Source organism: Zootoca vivipara, chromosome 8 (genome assembly GCF_965207765.1).
Source record: "Zootoca vivipara chromosome 8, rZooViv2.hap1.1, whole genome shotgun sequence".
In the NCBI taxonomy this organism is placed as follows: domain Eukaryota; kingdom Metazoa; phylum Chordata; class Lepidosauria; order Squamata; family Lacertidae; genus Zootoca; species Zootoca vivipara.
Genome location: NC_142591.1, coordinates 28,164,585 through 28,176,996, shown reverse-complemented (window position 1 = coordinate 28,176,996; position 12,412 = coordinate 28,164,585). Strand labels below are relative to the sequence as shown.

General features: G+C 41.9%; 1 protein-coding gene across 3 annotated transcripts in view; it reads left to right on the top strand.

Annotated features, from left to right (window-relative positions):
• The window catches only part of JARID2 (jumonji and AT-rich interaction domain containing 2), a 194,168-nt gene that overhangs the window by 158,300 nt on the left and 23,456 nt on the right, over positions 1 to 12,412 (top strand). For all 3 annotated transcript variants that reach the window (XR_015951392.1, XR_015951393.1, XM_035124712.3), the window contains exons 7-8: positions 5,490 to 6,519; positions 10,054 to 10,550. Coding sequence is in view for 1 of the 3 variants with exons in the window: in XM_035124712.3 (XP_034980603.2) it covers positions 5,490 to 6,519; positions 10,054 to 10,550 (1,527 nt within the window). In the remaining 2 variants the exon portion in view is untranslated. The remainder of the gene's footprint in view (positions 1 to 5,489; positions 6,520 to 10,053; positions 10,551 to 12,412) is intronic.

Genomic DNA, 12,412 nt, shown 5'->3' with positions numbered 1-12,412 from the left:
GAAATTCCTTATATACACACATATGTTTTCTGGATGGTCCACAAAAGCTGGGAAATAGACAGCACAGGAGATGTGACTCGACACAGGTATTTGTATGCTGTTAAAAACAGCAACAGGAATAGGGCCAGCATTGTAGTGCAAACAGGGTGGAAGCTTAAGGAAAAAAAACAGGAAAATGATTCCAGTACTCAGTTTTCTGTAGATAATCTGGCAAGCCACCTGTGTGAAAAGCTTTTGATGGCACTCCTAAAGGTGTACTTCCCCCCCTTAACTCTTAGTCTTCTCATATAATTGTATCTCTCTGAGATAGCGACATCAGCACATGCTAAACATAAACAGAACACTCACAAGCATAATACTGTAATGAAATAGTGGGGCAGACAGTTAATTAAAAACCCTTTCCCAGGTCAGACAAATTTGGTTAATGTTGCTATATTAAAGGGATGAAATATCTTCTGCAATTTCCCCAAGTCAATCCTAGAAGTAACCTCCTTGGTCACTATTATTATATGAGATAACTTCACTGTAGGAATGAACTCCTGTAATGAAAATCCTGTTTACCCCAGTATAAACTAGAAATAGGCACATAGAAAGATTTACAACTCAGCATTAGATCATAGCATTATATTTTATATTCTTAGGATGAATGTCAAATTATTAGTTGTGCTCGAAAGGAAGAAATTTATTGCCCGAGTTATCACTCCATCCCCCTTTCTACTTTTCTATAATGTCTTTCCTGCTTTGTAGATCTACACATTTCTCTCTGCTGTGTGTGCTCTTCTCTCTCCATATTTTTTTCTGCTTTGCTCTCTAGCTCCTTTCTCAGTTACTTGAAAGGAGGGGAAACCTAACTCAAGGAGGCCCTCTATTGATTATGCAAGAGAAGGTCATACAATTGATGCAAGATTATGAGCTGGTCCCTTACATTAAGGGTTCTTTCTTTCTTTCTTTCTTTCTTTCTTTCTTTCTTTCTTTCTTTCTTTAAAAAAAGGTTTAAGAGTACACTTAGCTTTTACAATCAAGTGTGAGAGTTGTGTGAAGACAGATTGTGTTCTACTTGTCTGGTTGAGGAGAAAACAAGTGATAAAGTCTAATGATTGATCACTGTTACTTCTTAAAATTAAATTGACTTCTTTCTTGTGTGATCAGTGTAAGCACTGCCTCGAGATGGAACTCTGGGACTAGAACCTCTATGGTGATTCTCCGCAGCCAGCAGTGCAGACATTTAATAGGCTGACTCACAAAGGTTGTGTGTTTTTGGTTAATGGGGGGAGACATGTCAACAGTAGAAAGGTAAGAAACTGCGTACCGCAATTTCTTTTGCTCTCTTCTGCACTTGGTAAAGGCTCTTCTAAGGGGATTTTATGCAAAATAAAGACCTTGTTAACTGTGTGAAATGTAGAAACTATTTAGCATGATAACATCATTTCCCCCCCCAACTAATATTTTTCTTCCTTATTATTGATATGCAATGGACCTCATTTTTGGAGAGAAAAGTATCTGAAAAATTTCCATAGTAAGCAGATGGGGAAAATCACCAGCTGCTAAGTTGCTCCCAATATTGTCTCCTCCTAACGTCACCACTTTGTTGAGTGGAACGTTCTGTTTGGAAGCAAAGATGGAAAATTGAGAATGCACAATGTGCTCTCAGATACTGATGTAGAATCACAGAATTGTAGAGTTGGAAGGGACCATGATGGTCCTCTGCAATGAATATATCTTTTTGCCCAAAGTGGGGCTCAAACCCATGACCCTGAGATTAAGAGTCCCATTCTCTACCGACTGAGCTGTCCCACAGTTTTCCTATGTACTGTTTTAGAAGCTTGAAAAGTGTGCACCCATATGCACCCATGTAGTTTCTTAGCTAGCTCAGAAGGATCTCATTTGAGGTTTTATTGAAGTACTTTTCTGCACCTAGTTGGTGATTATGGTTTGCCGTTTCTAAAATTCTCTATGTAATATCAGAAGTTTCTGTCTTGGCAGTTTTTATTAGAGTTTACAGCTGGCAAAGAAATTAAGTGTGAGAGAATGTTTATGTATGTGTGCATGTGTATGAGAGAGAGAGAGAGCTTTCCAAGTGCCCAAACTAGTTATGGAGATTCTGTCACTTTATAATCTTACCCTATCCAGAAGGCTTTTTCTTGAGGCTACAGCTAGTTTTTTTTTTTTTTAGACTGCTACACCTACTTTCATGTAAATCCCTTAGAGGTTTTTGATTATTAAGCAGCATATATATCCTTTTGAATTTTTAAAAACATATACTTTGCATTGGTTTCAGTCATAGGCCAGTTAAGACAGACACAAAATTTGTTTCAAAGGAACCAGTATGCAGTCCTCTCGAGAGTTTTAATCCCTCAATTTCAAAAAGCAAGGGGGACCTACCTCCTTGTTCACAATTAGAAAATTTAATTCCCTTTACTTCACAACTGGTCGATTGCTTCTCTCCTTTTCACTGTTTTTCCAAAATCATGTGCAGTATGCTGCTTGCCTGCCTGCCTGCCTGCCTGCCTTCTCCCTGTCTTCTAATGTTGCTCTGACACAACCTTTCTCTGAGATTAAGTCATTTGCTCTTTTCCTTCAAGGTCCTTTCCAAGATCTTCATTTCCACAACTTGCCTTCCTGAGCCAGCCTTGTTTCACTGCTGTTGCTTGATTCTCTGCTGAGTGCTGACCCTTCTCCCCTGACCTCCTCCTTCACCTCCTGAACTATCCTTGTAACCCCCTTAGATAGAAGCAGCATCACCTCTGACTCTAAATACTGTAAAATGTTTGTCGGAGTGTGTTTTTAAAATTTGTGTTTCTTTGGTCATGTCACCAAAATGAAGAAAGGGGGGGGGCTGAAACAATAGTATTTCATTAGGGGAAAAGTTATGTTCCCCAACTGCTGAAGGTGTGTGAGAAGCAAACTAACTGTTTATAAGGTTGATCAAGCTGCCAGGCGCAGCTGTCCCACACAGGGATTGAGCCTGCATCCTTAGTGTTATCAGCACCCCGCTGTAACCATTTGCATCTCATAGGAGATAATGGAATCATGACTGTAGTGTAGCACATCCAATGTAAAGGGCATGAATACTAGGTACCTGTGTGATATTAGGTGTAGTAAAGCTTACAGAGGGGGAAATGCAAAGCTGTTTATAAACTGGGGACCAAATACAGAATTGTAAAGCAGTGTTAATTTAAAATCTTTTTGATTAGTTGTGGCTTCCCCTTTCTTCTATAAATACAGTGGTGCCCCCGGTTGCGAACAGGATCCGTTCCAGAGGTCCAGCCACACCCCGAGGAATTCTCAACCGGAGGACCACTTCTGCACATGCACGTGGTGCTGTTTAGCGCTTCTGTGCATGTGCGCCTGGTAAAACCCAGAAAAATACTTCCGGGTTTGCCGTGTTCACATCCCAAAGTTTACATATCCAGAGGGATACGTAAGCGGAGGTACAACTGTAGGCAGTTTGCTTTAACTGTTGTACATTGTGTTCTAACAAGTATCCTATCACCTGTGACTCTTTGAAGCAAGCAAACTTGCTGTGTTTTAAGAGTGGCTTAACAGTGTTTTTCAATCCCTTCTACAGTCTAGGAATATTTCAGGCCTTTGTGTCCTAATGTGCTGTTTCTCATTGACTGGAAAGCAGAGTTTTATGCATTTACAGATGTCTGCTGCTTTCTAGGTAGCCCTTCTGAGTAGCTTTCCTTGATGAACAGCATCTTATTCCAAATAAACATAAGTGAAACATGTGATTATGATTGCAAACCACTCCCTCTGAGACAGGGGCGTAGGAAGAGAGGTGGTGGGGGCAGTCTACCTCGGGTGTGGATTGCCCTGGGTGGATTGCCACTGTAGCAATTGCCCTGCCTCCCCACCCCCCGGGCGGACCGCCGCCATGCTGATCAGCCCCCAGGCAGACTGCTGCCACGCTGATCGGACCACCCCCTGGGCAGATCACCCCACCCCCGTGGGCGGATCGCCCTGTCCCTGGGTGCATGGCATGTGCGCCACTCCGGGTGCCCGAGCAGCTAGCTCCGCCGCTGCTCAGAGAAGGTTTCTGTATCCTCAGTAGCTGCATGGCAGGAAGAAATTGGGCAGATGTGGCTTCTCATTGCTGCAGAGGTGCTGTAGCTTCCACACAGCTTCCTGCCACTGAACCTTTTGGGAAGCACTGGGTTGCCTTTCTTAGCGCTGGCAACAGTAGGAAAGAGAAGCACAGTCTTTGGAGAATAAGGGTTCATGTTTATGGTCCTGCCACTAAACAAGAAATAGTACAAGAGGCTAAACATTGCACATGCTCACTCACATTAATTCTTGCACACTCATTCAGCTTGGTGCTCTATTGACCAAATAATAAGCACAGTTGGAAAGATATGTTGCATGGTTGCTATATAATGCTTATTACGCCACTGCATTTTTTGGGATATCTGTTTGCTGTCTCTTAACAAGTACTGGGCTTCAGCAGTTATATAACACAAAGTTGAAACATGTAAACCTGGTTTTTCTCTCCCCATAATAAATCCATACATTTACTAATTTATAATTAATAAATTATACAGTTAATAAATATTTGGGGGAATTCAACAAATGATAAATTGCAACAAATTCCCATTGAAATCAATGAAACTTTTTAGCTGTTGGTCCTGTCAGTTGCAACTATTTCAGGAACTTGCTGTTGAATAAAAACAAAACTGCCTAGACATCAAACTTCTTTGGGGGGGGGGCGGATATAGAATCTGCACATAACTACTGAATTACATTTTGTACCTCCTGGCTATAATATAATTCTGGTAGTGGGATTCTTCAGAGCCATGCTAATCTCTTGGGTGCATATTGGATATAATTGCGTGCACACTTGTGAATAGGCAAATGAGTAGACACCTTGGTAGATGGGAATTGGGTGGGGAAAGGGGGCTAATATTGGAAAAGGAGGATTGGTTGAAATGAGAAATGGGGAGCATCAGTTCCCATTGGGTCACCCAGTGGGGCTGTGTGCATGTGGCTCACATAGACTGGGATAATTCCAATCTGGAAGATGGAAACTTTTGCCCCAAAACAGTTTTGAGAATTGTGATCCTTCCAGTTGTTATATCGTTTGCTGCTGCCAGGCATCCTTACTTTTGCCCCTGCCATATTTTCAAGCTGTGCGTATTTCTGAACAGCGACAGTTTTAAGACCCCATCTGCACTATACATTGAAAGCAGTATCATATAACTTTAACCCGTCCCCCCCACAAAAGAATCCTGGGAACTGTAGCTGGGAATTGTCCTGAGACTCCTGTTCCATTCACAGAGCTACAATTTCCAGAGTTCCCTAAGAGGAGGGATGGACTGTTGAACCACACTGAGAATTGTTGTTCTGGTGAATAGGGGTCTCTTAACAACTCTTAAGGTTGTTGAAAGGTTTTTAGAGGGCCTGAGGCCTGAGGCTTATTGCGAATTTTTACTAATTGGTTTCCCCCCTCCTATTTTGTCTCTTCTTCCTCCTGATGGTCCTGGCGTCCCTAGGTTTCAAAGGTCAATGGTATCACTCGAATGTCATCTCCGAGTGCAAACACAGCCAGTGCCAAAAAGATGAGAGAAGTCAGACCTTCACCGTCCAAAACTGTGAAGTACACTGCAACAGTGACAAAAGGAACTGTCACATACACCAAAGCCAAGAAGGAACTGGTCAAGGAAACCAAACTAAATCACCACAAGCCCAGTTCACCTGTCAACCATACAATCTCAGGGAAAACGGAAAGTAGCAATGCAAAAACCCGCAAACAGGTGCTATCTCTTGGAGTGGCCAAGCCCAACAATACCGCTGTTAACGGTGTCAAGGTCAATGGCAAGTTGAACCAAAAGGCATGCACTAAGGAGGTAGGGAGGCAGTTGAGGGAGGGGCTGCGCAATTCAAAAAGGAAACTGGAAGAGGCAAACCACATAGACAAAACACAGTCGCCGACCAAGAAGCTAAAGGGGCCAGTCAGTGTGGCTGAAGCCCCAAGCAAAAAGGCACCTGCGGAGAAGCCTTTGCTGAACGGCCACGTGAAGAAGCCTGGAAGTCAGGAAGTGCCACAGAAAAGTCTGGAAAGAAACAGGCCGAAGAGAGCTGCTGCTGGGAAGAACATGCCAGGGAAACAAGCACATAGCAAAACTGAAAATGCCTCCTGTGAAAATCATTCTACCTCTCAAACAGAGTCCTTGCACAAGCCACATGACTCAACGGGGAAGCACGAGAAGGTCAGCGTCAAGTCTGGGTGGGCGATGATGGAGGAGATCCCTATCTTCAAGCCTTCCGCAAAGGAGTTCCATGACCCGTTGATATACATCGAGTCGATCCGTGCTCAGGTTGAGAAGTATGGGATGTGCAGGGTGGTCCCTCCTCCTGACTGGAGGCCTGAGTGCAAGCTGAATGAAGAAATGCGCTTTGTGACGCAAATACAACACATTCACAAGCTGAGCAGGCGCTGGGGCCCCAATGTGCAGCGGCTGGCCTGTATCAAGAAGCACCTCAAATCTCAGGGCATTACAATGGATGAGCTTCCACTCATAGGTGAGTCCTTTGTTGTGTTGTGTTCTGTTCTTTTCCAAATTCATAGCAGGTTCCTATTTTGAGCATCAGTTCCTTCTCAGTTTGACAGGCCTCCTGTGAAACTGCAGGACACTAGGCTTCATTCATAGCTGATTCAGAAGCCAGGTGCAGTGCAGGTGCATACTGAGCTGTTTCCCTGTTATGCTTCACTTAAACATGTTAATCCTTCTTTGCTGGCTATAGAGAAATGTTATTTTATTTCTCCTAGAGCAAAAGAGGCATATCTGCTCATGTTTCAAGGCTACCTCACACTATGCCTAAAGAAAATGGTGTAGTCATGCTCATTGAAGTGTCCCCAGTCTTCATTACAGTAGGGTTTTCTGGTGTTTTCCTACCAAGGTGTATGTACCAGTGATGCATAGCGGTACAAACAAGTTAACAATTTTGTTTAATAACTCTCTTCTCCTTAAACATTCCTCACAGTCAACTTTGATTAAGTGATTTCAATTCAAATATCTAAATCAGCAAAATTACAAAATTTCAACGATCTTCAAGCGTTTAACAAATCTTGAATGATAAGCATTGAAGTGTAGTTTGTAGCAAAACGGCAGTTTCGTAAGCTTTCTCAGCATGTCCCTCTGTTGTGTTTGATTATTTAATTGAATTGGTGGTTTGCGTTCTGCCATCAGATAGGATGCACATGGTAGTATATTTTTAAAAGTGGCATACTATTTGGTGAAACAATTCCCTTTAGAGTACCCTTTATTCTTTGGGAGAAGGTCCCTTTTAATCTGCTCTTCCTAAGCAATTTTAAAATTTAATAAATTTGCTAGAGCTCCTGTTACAGTTGCAAGCTTTAATCAGTGTGATTATGGAGGTCAGTTTTAATTGATGAGGTCAAATTTTAATTGCTAGGGCTGAGAGATGGCCATGGTTGTTTTATTTTTGAAGCTGATTTTCATTCTGGAAATTAAAAAGAAAATAGTGAAGATGGGTATTTTCTTCCAGGAATAAGAAATAGTGTTTTAATTTAACTGGCAAGTAGTAAAAATAAATTGTAATTGACAGCCTTTGACTTCAATGGAATATAAGCAGCCTAATGATAACTAGGATTCCAGCCTTTATGATACATTTCCTTTAGTAACTCCTTTAGCATATTGATATTTTGGTTGTAAGAAACATTTATTAAAGCTAATCAATAAGATAATTTGTTAAAAGGCAATAGATGATAGTTGATGTGAAATGCTTTAGTTGTGAAACTGACCTTGTGTGTCTGATTAAAACTCTATGCATGTGTATGTTTAGCCACACTACAGATGATTTAACGTTAGAAGAATGAGTGAGTCTTGGGCTCACGCTTTCTTCAACCTTCTCTAGCACAGCTATGAGGAGGAACTTGGAAAGTGTTGCTTCTCTTTTACAGTATTTGTCACTTGATACGTAGTCTGAGACAAGATAAACTGAAGTTAATATTAACTACCGATTCTTGAAACAAGCAAACTTCAAACCATAGTTTGTGAAGCCGGCTTGTTTCAGCTAACAGTGGTTAAGATTAACTACTGTTTAACTGATTAACTTGTCCCAAGTTGTGCCATTAATTTCAGATGGAAGTGGAAGCTTCTGATGTTCTGCAAGGGAGCATGTGAGCCCAAGACTTACTGAGCGTGTTCTATATCCAAATACAACCACTGAGTTAATATAAGGATTGTGTAGCATTAGTATTTGAAATGCTGTGTAAATGCCATTCCTTCTGACAGTTTTTATTTTATCTAGGTTCAAAAGAGGGTTCTTCCCCCCTTCCTTGCAAAGTTGAACTCAAAATAAACTTCCATTCCTTATCGTTATGGTTCATATATATAGCAAGCATGTTATGAAAGAAATCCAGTCTTACAAAGTAGAGCGGTATTAATAATGTCATGAGTCAAAGAATTGTAGTAAACGCCAAATTTAAGAGAATGAGCTCTTTAATGCTTTTATATACTGAGCAGCCTGACACTGTTTGAAGCTTGCCTCATTGCAAGGACAAATGAAAACAAATTAAAATCTTGAAATCATTGACAGTGAAATACAGTATCAGTTTGCTCATTTCTCTGAAAAATAATCCGCATTCCACCAAATCACATAATTTGATGACTAGCATAGCTGCCAAGTTATCCCTTTTTTAAAGGGAAATTCCCTTATGCTGAATAGGCTTCCTCGTGAGAAAAGGGAAAACTTGGCAGCTATGCACGCCACTCTCTGTGCCTCCTCTCCCTGCAATGACTTGCCAAAGACAAAGCATAATTCCATTATCATTTTTGGTCAGTAAGAGATTTTGTCAGCTTTGTAAAGGCACTTTGACATCAGATAATGAGCACAAATTAATTACTCCAGGGGTGAGCAGAAGATAGGTCTGCAGGATCTATCGCTGAATGACTTGCTGTTAAATAAATCAGCAGCTAAAGAGATCTGGCAAACAATTGACTCCCAAATGTTTAACAATAGCAGCAACAAAATGATGCGCCCCCCCCCCCCCCGGCACCAAAATCCCCTAAATTATGCTGCAGAAATTAAGATAGCTTGGGGGAACCAGAAGTGGATTTTTGTGTGGAAGAACTGCAAACTCTTTATTTTAGTTGTGGTACTCAAAACAAATTTGGAGGCTCAGAATTCTTTAATTCTGAGTGTATGTCTTTTGTATCAAGCTCCTGTTAGTGCATTACCCAGCACCACTTAAAAGCAAAATAGATCCCACTAACCTGCAGTCCACCAACCTATGAATTACCCTTTTGATAAATCTGAGCTTCTATGGACAGGTTTGGGGCTGGTGTTTGTATCACATGGCTGCTTGATAAATGCAGTAACTACAGATTGATCCCAGATATTGCATAAATGCTGATCAAGAAACCGTAATATCTTTAGATAGGAAACAGGGGGCACAAAGTACATTCTGTAGAGTGTGTAGCACAATATTAATAGTTACCACAACAGTGACCTCAAATCCAGTTTGAAGCAGATCTATGTGGTGCAGTAGGGACATTAATTTGACTGCAGACGTCTGTGATGGCATTTGCACAAAAGAACAACTCTCTCTCTTTTTTAGCTTTAAAGTGCCTTTAAGGCTAGGAGAGAAAGAAAGCAATATTCACATCATGGGGGGAGCATCCTATGTGGCACAGGCTCAGTTTGCCATTTAGAAAGATACCCAAAGGCAGTTGAAACTTGATGCAGGTGGGCAGGTGAGTGGGAAATCACAAGGCAAGCGCAGTGACTGCTACAAAAGCCTAGGGATTTTTCAGTGGCTTAATTTCCTTCAGATTCCCTTTTTTAAAGACAGATGGTCCAGAAATAACACTGAGATCTGATTTTCTATATTGAGGGGCTTTATTCTTCCTTTGTTTGCACAGACGAGTTTTCAGTCTTGCTCCTATTTCCAGTCCGAAGTGATGCAGCCACTTCCACAATAAGTAGGTCTGGATTGTATACGGTCTGCTGTCAGTTTTCCTAACCATGTTTTTTTCTTCCCCCTGTATGTCCTCCTTTCCCTTCCTGTCGCTCCACTTCACTGACACCCAGGAGGATGTGAGCTAGATTTGGCCTGCTTTTTCCAGCTGATCAACGAAATGGGAGGCATGCAGCAAGTGACTGACCTCAAGAAATGGAACAAGCTGGCAGACCTGCTGCGGATCCCCAAAACTGCACAGGACAGGTTAGCAAAGCTGCAGGAGGCGTACTGCCAATACTTGCTCTCCTATGACTCCCTCTCTGCCGAGGAGCACAAGAAACTGGAGAAGGAAGTCCTCTTTGAAAAGGAGGTCCTAGAAAAGAGGAAAGGCCCCCTGGAGGTACATTCAGAGAACAACTACGAATTCCAGTCTCTCCCGCGGTATGAGCCCAAAAACGGACTCATCAATGGCGTGGTTCATAAAAATGGCTTCCGGAACAAGGCAAAGGAAGTCGAAGTCCCACAGAAAACGGGCCGGCGGCGACTCTTCTCTCAGGAAAAAGAGACCGTGAAGGAAGAGGAGGAAAACAAAGGCGTTCTCAGTGACCTCCACAAGTGTGTATATAAGGTAAGCAGAAGCCTTGCCGTTGGCCCTGCTTAGAACGTGCAACTTGAAATGCAAACAGTATTTTCGTCCGCAGTTGCCAGCTCTGATTTAGTGCAAACAGTGGTTTGGAAGGCTTATTCCTCCTGACGCTGAGCACATCCATTTGCAGAGGAATGTTGACTCCCCCACTCAATTTGATTTGGCAGCCTCCCCACTAATAAGCAGGAGCTGGCAACCGCTGCTTGCTGTGTAATTGTTAGTGAGGTTGGATTTAGTGAGTGAGGCTGAGCTGCTAAGAGAGAAAGAAATATGGTGTTTATTACGCTGGTGCCTGTGCCCGGCACACACTGCTTTTACACTGCTTTTTCCATCACTGCTCTTTCTCCTCTCGCTGCGAAACAGGAATCAGGTGCTGCCTGAAATCGATAACTTCTGGTGCCTTTGTGCAGAGGCTGTCAGTCTTCAGGAACTGAGCCCTATCTATACATTCCTGTGCCAGATTCTGTTTACTTCTATATTAACCACTTTTGTATTCCTGCCCTTCTTCCTCAAGAGGTCTGGGCAGAGGATTAATTTACTTTTATCTTCTCTACAACCCTGTGAGTGAGGTGAGCCTGTGTGGCTGTGACTTGTGCAAGGCCACCCAGCAAGTTTAATGTCGTGAGTGGGGAATGGGCTTGGCTTTCCCATGTCCAAACACAACACTCCAGCCACAACACCGCACTGTAGGCTCTTGACATTTGCCTGCCTACGATCAGCTCAAGCAGTCTAATTTTCATGGCTTGCAGTAATGAGCAGCTGAGTTTAAAAAATTGCAAGAGTTCAGACCTTGGGAGAATCTGCCCCCTCGCCCCATGACAGCTTTATAAACTTAAATACCAGGTTAAAATATACACTCAATTACCACTTGGAATGCATTCATTATGATTTAACGTCATTTGATAGCTCTTGCTGTAATATGTTTATCCGTGAAACAAATTGGCCTGTTGCTCTTATCAACACCTTCTTCCTGATACCCTGCAGTCGGTCAGGCCTAGAAATTGGCTGGGTCATTGGACGCCATCACCCCATCACCTGCGACTTGACAGTCCTCATGACTGGCAGCTGCATTTGACAGGACTAGAGTGTGTGGAATAAGTGAGCAGAGGTTATGGTTAAGGCCACTTAACTAAGCCTATGCTTCCTCTTACAGAATCATTTATGATCATTGAATATTCATGCAACAGCTTTATTATACCGTGATGTTACAGGAATGTTCCTGAGTCTATAAAATAATACATCGTGAAAGTAAAGTACTGTAAGAATGGACACAATGAGCACGGCCCTTTTATCGATATTGTACATATTTAGTAAGAGTAGACCCATTGAAATTAATGGACCCAAGTTTGATAAAACCTTAGGTTTGGGGTTTTTTTATTTGTGAAACCTTTTCCTTCAGATCTCTTCAGTTCCCTTGTGGATGTCTAATTGAGACTGGATTGTTGTTGTTTTAATTGAATTAAGGCCTTTTAGTCCACAATCAGTTTGACAATATAGCTTATATACTTAAGCTATGATCTTCTACTTCTGTTTGAAAGTGCATATTTTTAACACCAGCCAGAAGTGTTGCCACTGTCAGCAAATTCCATAAGAAACTAATACTGCAATTGGAGTCAATCTTTCACTTCTGCTAAAGGTAAAAGAAAATCTGCTCAGTCAAAGTATTTCTAGTCAGACTACAATAGCTTTGTTTTCTTCTGCTAAACACATGTAGAGAGAGAGAGAGAGAGAAATGAACCAAATATGTGGTATTAAAAATCCTTTGTACATCTACCTGGTAGTAAGTCAGGTATTACTTGTGAGTAACCACACAAAATTGCACTGCAAATCACAATCGAGCCATA